This window comes from Scatophagus argus, chromosome 1, assembly GCF_020382885.2.
Source record: "Scatophagus argus isolate fScaArg1 chromosome 1, fScaArg1.pri, whole genome shotgun sequence".
Classification (NCBI taxonomy): domain Eukaryota; kingdom Metazoa; phylum Chordata; class Actinopteri; family Scatophagidae; genus Scatophagus; species Scatophagus argus.
The window spans coordinates 22,661,567-22,674,143 of record NC_058493.1 but is presented as its reverse complement, the minus strand read 5'-3'; the positions used below and the strand labels follow the sequence as shown (position 1 = coordinate 22,674,143).

Sequence of the window (12,577 nt, the reverse complement as noted above, 5' to 3'; positions counted from 1 at the left end):
GACATCATTGTCACAGCATTTCATATCTAAATAGTTGTGACGGTGGCTGTTGCCGTGACATTAGGACAGCAACTAATGATGATTTTCACCATCAGTTAATGAACAGACGATTTTCTTGATTAGTTAATCAATCAGTCCATAAGACACCATAAACTAGTGAATAATACTCATCATAATTTCCCAGAAAGTGAAACCTTCAAGTTGATTGTTTTGTCTGTTTTATGGTCCAAGCCTCAAACACTGTCATGTAAAAGTAAGGAAAGAAGCAAATCCTCATATGTGAGAAACTGGAACCATGAAATTCATGGCATTTTTTATGAAAAATTAGCATAACTAACCAGTATTATTATTATTATTATTATTATTATTATTATTATTATTATTATTATTATTATTATTGTTATTATTATTAGTTGCAGTTGTAGGCTATACCTTTAAATCCAAAGATATGAGCTAATTAATCATTTAAAATTAATACGTAACTCCATAACTCCCTCTTAACAGAACAGAAGGCTTAACAGAAGGCTACAGCTCAGTAAATTCTATAAAGAGTATGGCGACTGTCTGCTGCATCTTAACGCTGTTTTATGTGTACATTTTTCTCTCATTCGATGACTTATTTCCCATCATTGAAAAAAATCACTACCCCATCAGTTTGGGTTTCACCTCAGACCCACATTTATGATCAATGAACTCAAATCATCGGCAGAGGGCTGCTCGCTCTACACACTAACGCGCCGTAAACATAGAAAAGCAGTTCTAGAGCCACTGTACAATGCCTCAGAAAGAAGCACGGTTAAACACTGAAAGGAGTCTAAGTCGGTTTAAATAAAAGGCATGTCACTCTTTACAACTGACTGTTTTACTTCGGGAATAAGGCCAATAAGGCACTCAGCGAAATTCAAGAGGTGACGTTTCCCTGTCTAGATTACTATTATCTATGACCATTCAGTCGTGCCTTGACAACGTCGTGAACGCGCATGTCAGGTTCGCTGCAGAGATCCCGCTGCCTCGGCTCTCACGATTAATCGTAGGGATGGTGTTGACAGCGAGAGGCGACGGGTGGCCAGTTTTACATGTTTAAATAGATGACAGGGCCGGGTGAGATTACATTTATACGGGCCGAACACTAAGTCCCCACACCCCTACTGTTTGTGGAGGAAGACGACACTGCCGGGCCGAGGACGACGTTAACATTACTGATGGAATTCCCAGTCATTGCTAGATGGAGAAACCGAAAGGGTGGACTCGTTATTAATAATTAAAAAATCCCATCTGCTGCTAAAATATAAGGAAAATGCATCTGCACCAAGTGCTGACGGGAGCTGTAAACCCTGGAGATTGCTGCTATTCGGTGGGAAGCGTGATTGACATTCCTTTCACGGTGAGATTTTATTTTGATATTATTCTCTTAAGATGACACCCACTGGTGCTAACGACTGGCTAGCTAGCTGGATAGTTAGCTAGCTGGATAGTTAGCTAGCTAGCGTTATACTGTCTGGAAACGAGCTGGCGAGTGAGCTAAAGCGCTGGCTAGCCGGGAAGTGTGCTAGCCAGTCTGCCGCACCGAGGGATTCACTGTCAGTGAGTCGAGACTACTCGGGGCACCCTTATCACAAGCCCTTTTCATTTACCATGACAGTCGGACAGACATTGATAAGCTAGTATGCTCAAGTAGATACTCAATGGAAACGTCTGCATCTGTATCTTTGGGGTAACGTTGATAAAGTTACTATTTATCAGTCCAAGACGCTAGCCGCTCAAATGACCTTTAGCTGCATGTCGTTACGTTAGACTTACTGCAAGGGAATCCCTTTGCGCAGCCATAACATTATTGGTAAATATTTGCAACGGGACACGCTCCGACGAAATTTTGCAATGCACATTAAAGGTGACTCCGCACGGGGCTTAGCCAAATTGCGCACCGCTACAGGGTGGAAAAAAATGCAGTGTTTTGTGTTGTTGCCGAACTAGCTAAGCTTGCTACCATTTGGCGTTAAATCCTCCTCACGGATCATTAGCTCGCTGTCATCCTAGCATCAGCTGCGCCAGTCGTGACGTAGAGAGCCATATATGGATACATGAGCTAGAGGGCTGAATGGCAATGTGTTGATGTCGAAAATAACATTGAAAATCGCGTTTCCATCTGAAATAGTAAACACTTTTATTTTACCGATGTCTGTTGCCCCTTCTATCAGCTTTCGTTGTGGAGCTCAGCATCAGTCGTTTAGACTTTATGTATTTATACACATGCTGATCAAACACAACACCTTGAACCAAATCCCGTGTCTGTTATTTATTGACCCCTTTGGGCTTTACGTATTATATGTTTGTCTGAGGTCTGGCAACTTCCCATCATTTTTATTTGTGCCTCAAGTTGACTGGACTGAGAAGGCCAGTCAATATTCCATTTAGTGCAGTGAGACATGGGAAGAACCTACTGTGTAATAGTACAGCCTCGTTTGTGATGGCTAAAGAGCAGAGGGAATAGAGCGGAGTAGCTCATAATGTCAACAGATGCTGGGGCACTTTTGCTTAAAATGGCTGGTTCAGCTTTAAATACAGAGTAAAATGTAATAGACAGCAAAACCGAGGCATTTCTGAGTCAGATGTTGTATTGCGAACAGTTGATGAATCATCCAAACCCATTACTATGTTTTACTGTAACTGATTACTTTAAGATTGAGTTGTCACCCTGGCCAGTGTTTAGCTTCTGGGGGGTCGTAGTTTAGTTACCATAATCTGTTCATATCAAAAGTATTTTCATGTTTTTATGCACTTTAACCTTTTCAGAAATTACAGAGATTTGTTCTCTAGAACAGTATATACCTGAACTTTAGGGTTTGCTGTCCACAACGATTGAACGTTGAGAAAGTATGCTACTGCTTTGTCATTACACGATGAACATGAGAAGCAATACCCTTTAAGTTCAATGCTCGGTCAAAATGGAGACAGATATCTTATGATTTTTGTTTTTCGTATGACTCCAGAGGTCGTAGCAGCCATGTCAGTCACCAGGACCGTGTTCATTTGATTTTTATGACTGTAGAAGATTACGAAAACAACGTGACTACATTAGTGAAATCCTGCCAGTGCCGGCTCACAGTAAATTCTCAAGAAGCTATGTTACACGCCACCATTCCCTCATGCTGAGAACACTGTGAGCGTAATGGCTGCCAGATCTTTGCTTGGTCTGTTCCTGCTGCCTATTAGTGAGGTGATGCTTTGCTGTTGTTTTATTTTTATATATATTTATTTATTTATTCAGAAATACTGACAACCTTTTCTCCCTCCTTTATGATTCCCTCAATACTTTACAAGATAGTGCACGGATACTTTGTCGTGTTCATGTCTGTTAAAACTATAAAGAGGAGTTGTCCTCCTTTCCCCTTACACTGACCCCAGATCAAGGATGTTTGAATGTAAATAGGCATGCTTTGTACCTAGGGTCATATCTGCTCAACAACATAGGACAGAGCTGGTTGTGAGGCTAAAGCTTGGCACATTGCCACAGGGCCCAAGTTTCTATGCCTGTTTTCTTTCTGTGTCTGAGAGGATATTTGAAGAGCACTAGACATTGTGTCCAATGCAGTTACATTCACATTGCCTCCTGGGGCTCCTAGGCCAGACCCTGACACACACACCCCCCCCCCCCCCCCACACACACACACACCTAACCTACAGCAACCAGTGCACTAGATCAAATGAGCAAGCTTTAGGCTTCGTTACCTCTTCCAAGGAGGTTATGTTTTTGGTCTGGTTTGTTTGTGTGTTTGTTAGCAGCATTATAGAAAAAAAAAGTACTGACCCGATTTTCATGAAACTTGGTGGAAGGGTGTACCACGGCCCAAGGAAAAGCTATTAAACCTATTAAATTTTGGAGCAGATGGATAAGCAAATTACTTTAACCTTTGCGTATAGGATTCAGTTGCAGGTAGGCCCCTCCCTGACACTGACACAGAAAGCACTGGTGGTTGAGTGAGTTAGATTTTGAATTAAGAAAGGGAGCAGTGTTGGCGGCACAACAAAGCAGTGAATCAGAGAAATAAATCATGATTTTCACACTGTTTCTCAGTGGTTATGTTCTAATAAACACTCCTACATCTCTGCACAACCCTGCAGGCAGGTGCCACATTGCAGGATTTTGTGTGAAGTCAGATGAAGCACACATCAAACACATAGACCTGCATAGCTCTTTATATCTGCATGACGCAGAGCAGAAGAGAGAGACAGCTATGAAACCTGCTACACGCCCAGAGTCCAACGGCTGACGCCCAAAAATATCCCCAAAACAGCAAAATAATAATTATAATTTGTGATAAGAAGATGAAGAAATTAAAGGCACACACAGGGTTTTTGTAGAGGCTGCAGCACACTTCCAGTGGGTCATAAGTGATCATGGAGTGACATCGACTCTTCAGCCGTGCACAGCCATATTTGGACATAATTATACTGCTTTTGCAAATATATCCAGACTAGTAAGGTGTGAATTGCAGTTATATCTGTGAGGTTAATCTGCAGGTTGATAGCGTTCTTAACAAATGAAGATGGGTTATAAGAGAGGATGTGTGCATGAGTACAAAGCACAGCTGCATAACTTCAATGATTACGTAAATCTCTCGACATGTGGTAAGGATCTAATGTCTAAGAATATTTATTTATGACGCTGAAGGTTTAATTCTATTTCCTTTGTCCTGTGAGTTTTATAACTACAGACTTTTGTTATGCTGCTTAAATGTCCCATGATATTTGCTGCAGTGATATTATTGTGCACATGGGAAAGCATCCTCTTTAATCATTAAAGTAATAAGAAATCACCTTGATAGCTTGTGCTGCTTAACATAATTTAGAAGGCAATATAGTGTACAAGAACCAGTAGAAGTGCAGTGAAATGTTCATGTGGGTGAGGGACTCTAACTTGGAGAAAATTTTCTAGTTCGGGTGGGTGGGTGATTATACATATATACAGATTCAGATGAACACAATCCAGACATATAGTAGGTGTCCTTCCAGATTTGCATATCATAGAATAGTGGACTATGGGCCTTGCTGTTTGTTTCTGTGCTTCAGCATGGCTTCTACAGGGTTGCATACTCAACTTTGTGCATTGGTATATCGACAAAGTTGAAGGACACAAATTAAAATGCAGTGGAAATTAAAAGCTGAAATAGAGGGAAAAGTCTGATAAAGTGAGCGAGAAATAGAGCTCCTCAGTGGCATTTAGGCAGTGTAAAAACCAGCACACATAAAACAGAATTCAATGTTTTGTTTTGTTTTTTGTACTAGCTCTAAGTCAGTTTTTATTTGCCCTTATACAAATTGCATATTTATTAGCTGTTATCAAATAACAACAAAGATGTAAGTTAATTGTCTTGTTGAATTTTATGCACCTTGCTCTTAAACTTGAGGCTAACTGTGCAATACACACAACTGTTGTCAGTAATACCATAATAAATCTGTTACCCGCCATGAACTGAAATTTTGAATTTTTGATTGTTCAAAATGGTTGTCTGTTACCATTTGAGTGACATGTATGACAGCTCTAACTGTTTACCATTTTTTCAACTATTTAGTATTATTTGTTTCTGTTGATTGTATGTTGGAAGACAAACAGACATTTTTATGATAATATCCTATTGAGAAGTTGTAAAAATCATAGCTTGAAAGACATCTATTCCTGCTTTTTTACCCGTCGTCATTAATGCACTGCTTAGTGGGTTTGATATGCAGAGCAGCAGATGTGTGTTACACTAAGAATAGAAAACACATGCAAACTGCAAAGCACAGAGAGACAGCATGTAACCCGCCAAGGCTGCATATTCCTCTGAATTTTATTATCTTAAAAATATAGAGACTTTTTATTCCTCATCTGGGTCTCGAGCTGCATCAGAGTACAGAGATCATTACATAATGTGACAGTGATTCCTGTTTGCCGAAGGTGGACATGATTTTTCTGCGATCACTTAAATCTCTGAATTTAACATGTTACTGCAGCTACACTGATGGAAAGCCACAAGATTTTGTGGGATTGCTGTGAGTAGATAATGTCTTCTAAAATGGGTAAATTGTGTGAAATGTGTCATGCTTATGGGATATCGGCCTGATATTGTGCTCAACCATAGCATATTAGAACACGCATGACTAACCTTCTCCAAGTTCCTCTGTTACCTACAAAAATTCAAACTAATAGAATTCTGACAGAAATGGTTGTCATCTATACCAAACCAGCTAATGAGAATTCTGTGTCTTATCGCTCAAGAATTATAACCTAAAATGTATCATGATCTTGTCTTGACATGGTAGAGTTTGTTTGGTTCAGATTCAAGGTAAAAACCTTCCTTCAGCTTATGATTTAAATGTCGACAAAATTTCATTAAAATCTGTTTGGTAGTTTTATTGTGCTAACAAAAAACAGGACACTTTGCCGTTGTCTTTGTTTTGAGATCCATTAAGGGGCTGCAATTGCAGTTGCAGGTTGTCAAGCTAGATTCATAGTTTAAATTGGATATGAGTCGGAGTAGTTTTGCTGTTAATGGCCACTGGTTCTCTGCAGTCATGCTGCAGTGAACAACAATTACAAGGCCCATATGATGTCATTATGAATTGCGGGACCAAAGTACAGGTCTGTGTTATTGGCTTTGCAGGGGAAAGATGTCTTAATACAGATTAGTGACTGCAGCTCACACGAAGGTGGTCCACTTGGTAGCAGCTGTGACTGTGGACCATGCACACATGATTGTGTTAGGCATGGGGAATGAGTGACATTAGCAGAACTGATCTCTCACTCTCTTCCTCTTATCTGTTTTCCTGCATTCGCACTTTTCTTTTGAAATACATTTACTCAGAAAGCAGTTAAATCCCTGCTTCATGATGTTTGTCAATAATCAAACAGAATTCAGATAGCAAGATGTGAATCGATGTCTTTAGCTCTCGTCAGTAATATGAATATACCATCAGCCTGACCATGCTGTCTTTCATAGACCAGAAATAATGTTTGGTGACTGAGCTCTTTAAAGCATAATACAAGGGTGTATAATACAAGGGTGTGTAATACAAAGTGTCACGTACATTTCCTGCAAATGGACAGTAGATGGATAAAATAATACAATTATACTGAAGTTATTTCTCCAGTTCCCCCTCAGATGCAACTGGTTTGTCAGTGTAAATGTGTGACAGAGGTAATATTTATGCAAAGACTGCAACTTTTTAGGTGTAAGCAGCTTTCATGACTGACAGGGAGGAAACGTTGCTGCTTCAGGGTTGCACTCATTCAGTCAGCAGATTTCTAAGCTACTGTTACTTAAGTGTAGATCCAAGTACATTCATAGAGACAATTAGTTGCTTCATAATGCTGTCTGCTGCAAAATCAAATGAATATCCTGACAGCTAGCTACACATCAGATGGGTTCAAAAAGGGCGTCTAGCAGACATTAATGCCTTCATTTTATTCCTTTAAAGTGCTGCTTTGGATTGGAATACGTTCCCAGTTGACTAATTGTTATAAGGTTTCCAATGTCTTGGTCTTTATTGTCTCAGTCTGTCTCTCCAGTATCATTAGCTCTCAGTAGATAAACACAGCAATGCAGGCAGACCTCTTAAAATCTAGTGCTTAGTTTTTGTGAAGATTACTAAAATGCTAAAGGTGGGAGTAAAATATTCTTGAAATAACTTGTGAATATCTCATTCCCCATAGAAAAAGCAAACCTAAAAGCAACTGATCTATAAACTGACTCAAAATGTATTTTGTCTGTCAAGACATTAATGACATTTTAGTCCCAACTGTTTGTTAATGCTGTTGAGCTAGCTCTTCCCCAGGCTGTATACTGCTGTGTCAGTGTTAATGCTATGATGCCATGTATGAGTGTTATGTTGCTACTAATAATGAATCGTCTGAATTTGTGTTGCCATCCTTCAGTGCCTTGTTGTTCTGTGTGTGTGTGTGTGTGTATGGATTTGTGGATGATGACAGAAATACAGGACACACACAAACAAGCCCAAGCCAAAAGAACAAAACAATGATGATAGGTCATCCTGTTAAAGGCAGATGCATTCATGCTTACCAGCCTGACTCAAGGTCTTACCAGCTCCAAATTAGCTCACTGACAAAGAGAGTAAAATGGACCTGCACGTTCTTGTGTGTGTGCGTGTGTGTGTGTGCGCGAGAAGGTGCAGAGCAGTCCTAGACAGTGCGTGACGGTGACCGCCTTTAATGTGCAGGAGCAAATGCTGCAGTAATAGTAAAGCACAAACTGCATCTCCCTTGCTTCTCTTTTTGCTGCTCTCAGAAATTATCTAATAACACGTAACATATAATCTTATGACAATCTTCACTCTGCTTTTATCCCTTGCTGTCACTTTATATTATACCACAGGCTGTAATGTTGTCCTGCTGTGTGACCTAGTGGTTCCCAGCCTCTCCTCCTGTTCTCCTGAATAATGAAAGACACAAGCAGTTCTCCTGAATGTACTGTTGCTTTGAGTCCAGCTTGCCTGTCTCCCAGGTGCTGCTGCCGTTGCTGCCAGTCTACATAGTCTCCCAACTGCCAGCAACCACCACTGTATCAATTTACCTTGCTGCCCGTAATCCAGATATTAATACAAGTCTGCCCGTTAATTTAACCTGTGGTGTATTTGTATACTTATTGCACATGAGTAGCTGCTACTTTTTCATACAGTGGGTATGTTAATCGGCATCTGAAGTTTGCCTTATTGTTATATTCTGTGGTCTCTTTGTTCATTTTATCTGCCAATGCAGTGATGGTTTAAGGTAGCTGTCATGCTGTGGTCATCCTTTCGTAACATCTCACACTGCTAATGCAATATTTACAATAGTGCCATTGAGTGCTATGATGGTGCTTTGAGTTATTTATGTGACATTATCCAATTAGCACTGCAGCGGTGCGAGATTTTCACTGTAGGATAATCGTTTCACGATATCATGGTAACAGTTATCCATTTTGGATCAATCTGCTGACTATTTTCATTTTTAATCAATTAATCATTTAGTCTATAAAATGTAAAAATAAATAAATAAAAAAATCTTGTGTCATCTTTAAATTGATTCTTTTGTTCGACCAGCAGTCCCAAACCCAAAGACTCTTCATCTACTCTCATAAATGACAATGAACAGCAACTTATCCTTGCATTTAAAAAAATGGAACTAGAAAGTATTTGACATTTTTGCTTGAAACATAACTTAAATGATTAATGCGTTATTAGAATAGTTGGTGATTAATTGTTTTTTGATCCACTAATCAATAAAAAAGCATTTCACAGTTAATACTATCAGTTACTATAACCCTTAAAGGAGTGAAAACAGAAGGCCTTTTTTATGAACAAACAAGTGGATTTAAACTTGAAAATTTTTTAATAATGTTTGCAGTAGAATTCAGTACTGTAGGTGAGCAAATGTACATCGTATGATTAATGTCAGTTTTCATACACTGCAGCTCGTCATCCAAGTGGAAATTCAAAGCAGTAAGAAACTAAACAGAGCTGTGAAGCAATAGACTCTATGAAATATAAAGTTATTAAAGGTCACTCAGTGTTTTCCAGACATTTAAAGTTTTTGTGTATTATGCATTTAAAGTTTCAGTGCTTTGGGTTAATGTGTTTCTGTGGCTTGATCTGATTTGGTTCCTCCTCCTTTGCCCATTTCTTTTCCAGGCCTATGGCTCCGGTTGTGATGTAGTGATCTTGGCTAGTGACTTTGAGTGTGTGCAGATTATCCCGGGAGCTCAGAACGGAAACATACAGGTGGGCTGTGTGGAGTGCTCCCACCAGCTTGGCAGGGTAAGTGTTGACTGCACACTCAGACAAACTCCCACACGCAGTTTTCGTTTTTCCATGTATCCATTATCATTTACGCCGAGCATGAAGAAGTTCATTTAGCCCTGCATTTTCTGCTGTCTTGTACTGCCAATGCTTTGCTCTCCTTGCCATCCTGCTCTCCCCACCCACCCCTTCTCCTGTGGGAATGGCTGTGCAGAAGCACTGATGGGGTGAGTAATGTTGTGATGATGAACACAGATCTTTATTTTTAGATCGCTGCGTCCTACGGAAACACAGTCTGCATCTTTGAACCTCTTTCTACCAACCCAAACAAACGCCACAAGGTGAGTATGAATGTTAGTATTATGGACATGTATTGTGGTTTAAATTAGCATCTAGTGGGTTAAATCACACTTGTGTGCCAATAACATTGCATGGTGTGTGTCGCCCTCCTGTCACTAACAGCAGCTTAACTACCAGTGGCAAAAGACTGGGCAGTTCTTCCTTGATGCCATCACCTACAACCTGGCATGGGACCCACAAGGTACGACAATGCTTTCTGTGTTTAACGGATTCGCTGACTGTCCAACTAGATTAATACACTCTACGCACAGCTTCTATTACGGCCCCCTGCGGTTTGTCGGGAACAACGTGTGCATTATGTAAGAGTCACAGTGTGCGAGTGGCTCTGTGCACTGTAGTCGTCAACGTGGGACGAGAGGTGTGTAACATGGTGCTGTTGTCTCCTCAGGGAACCGTATCCTAGCAGCAACTGAGCGCCTCCAGCTGTGGGCTCCACCACCGACAGATGCCCTGATAGAGGAGGAAGATGGGCAGACGATTGAGGACAAGCCCCACCCTGTCCTCAATGACTGGAACTGTGTTTGGCAGTGCAAGTATGTTTCTGCTGTGGTTCATGCTGTAAAAGCATTCAGCATGATTGACATGGGAAAAAAAATGTTGCTGCTTCCAGGTTATGTACATTAGCTCAGCTGCAAATTGACAAACAACAACAATAATTTAGTCTAGAAGCAAATACAGTTATCGAGGAACAGTTGCTTTTGAAGTGAGTGAGTGACCTCGTAATGTCTATGAGGAAGCAAACACTTAAATTTCCTTCCAGTAAATGGATTAAAATTAGTGTTAAACAGACCTGTGTGTCTTCATTTTCTTCATTCCTTCTCTCTCCACTCATGTTCTGTGGCCTTGTCAGTAAAAGATTTCTTAAGTCAAGTTTAGTCAGGTAAATGGAAGTGAAAAAATAAATGCCTGCCAGCTTTATTCTTTTTTTTTTCCAACTTTTGCTCTTTGAAAGTGAAACAGGATCAACATGTCTTTAGTTATGCAATGTCAGGAAAGGCAGTGCCTCACCAAACCTAAAAGGAAATGAGATTATATGGTAGTTGTGTCTTTGTATTCATAATTCATTACTTTATGAATGTTGTAGCTTTTATATTTCATTATTTAGAATTTGTCTTTGGATTTCATGTCCTCTAGGAAACATAATCAGAATAATTATTTTAAAACTTTAGAAGGCTCCTTTTGCCACAGCTTGCTTTTAAAACCTATCATTCCTGAATGAATTTGTGCCTCTGTTTGCATGAGGGCCAATGTTTTTGTTGTCGATTTGCACATATGTTGTAAGCTCTTACACTGTGTTGAATGATTTTTGCCCCTTCAGTCCCAAGACATTTCAGAGTTTACTTCCCTTAGTAAGCAGGCGATCGAGCCCTGCCTTGGCATATAACCTAGTGTTGACCGTTTGTTCTGTCCATGTGTAAGATGAACTTGGGCTGATGCATTGAATGTAGACATACGCTACATTGAAAAGTCACTGCCTACTCAGGCAAAGACTGCGTCGTGCATTGCTGGTCTTTTTCTGTCAGCTGATGTTTTTAGTGTATATTTGTCCTCTGTCCTGCAGTAAAGAGTTAGTCTCTGCCCTGTGCAGACAGAATATTAACTTAAATTCTTCTTCTTCTTGAAGGCTGTAGAATTGCAACATTTTTACTACCAAAAAATATACACAGTCATTATAGGCAGTTACTGATTCTCCAAGCTCACCTGTCCACAGCCTCACAGAAGAGCTTTGTATACACTGTTGTAAGCCACTCTTTTGTTTCTGTGACCTGTGCTTTAAGCTGTGCAAACAGACGCAGACATATTAGCAATTGTCATCTGATGACACACATAACCCACGAAAGCAACTGCAAAAGGGAAGTGCAAGCTCTGAAATTACCAGCAAAAACTTATGCATTAAGCAACACATTGAACAGCTGACAGCAGAAACACAGAGAGTTTCCCATGGAGAAGTGAATATAGCTCATATCATTGTTTATTCTTCTGTTTCTCTCAGGACTGCTGCATCTGTTCACATTGCCAAGTGGTCTCCTGATGGGGAGTACTTTGCAACAGTTGGAAAGGTATATGATTCATGTGAACAGGTTGCAAAACAAGACATTTTGGAATAGTGTTTGTAGCTGGATCTGGAGTGATGTTTGCATATAATGTATGTTTGTGCATGTGTGTGCATACACAGGATGACTGTTTACTTAAGGTGTGGTATCCTACCACGGGCTGGCGCTCTGCTGTGGTGGTCCAGGACCTCTCAGATAAAAGGCCTCCTCCTGTTCACTTCTCGTTTGTTTACTTGGCACATCCTCGCTCAGTCACTGGTATGTCCTGGAGGAAGACCAGCAAGTTCATGCCCAAGTAAGAAAGTCACAGACGCAACCGCACAGTCAAGTTGACCAGTAGCACAATTGTTTTGGCGCCCTCTAGCGCAAGCTTGTTGTCTTCAAAAGCC

General features: G+C 40.3%; 1 protein-coding gene across 10 annotated transcripts in view; it reads left to right on the top strand.

Moving 5' to 3' along the window:
• Nucleotides 1-983: 983 nt before the first annotated feature.
• The window catches only part of dmxl2 (Dmx-like 2), a 39,269-nt gene continuing 27,675 nt past the window's right edge, over nt 984-12,577 (top strand). For 7 of the 10 annotated variants that reach the window (XM_046392467.1, XM_046392409.1, XM_046392478.1 and 4 more), the window contains exons 1-7: nt 984-1,384; nt 9,667-9,792; nt 10,044-10,115; nt 10,237-10,315; nt 10,523-10,667; nt 12,128-12,194; nt 12,311-12,483. In XM_046392467.1, coding sequence (XP_046248423.1) covers nt 1,298-1,384; nt 9,667-9,792; nt 10,044-10,115; nt 10,237-10,315; nt 10,523-10,667; nt 12,128-12,194; nt 12,311-12,483 — 749 coding nt within the window. In that variant the 5' untranslated portion in view covers nt 984-1,297. The remainder of the gene's footprint in view (nt 1,385-9,666; nt 9,793-10,043; nt 10,116-10,236; nt 10,316-10,522; nt 10,668-12,127; nt 12,195-12,310; nt 12,484-12,577) is intronic. The other 3 variants (XM_046392459.1, XM_046392450.1, XM_046392417.1) reach the window with 2 other exon arrangements.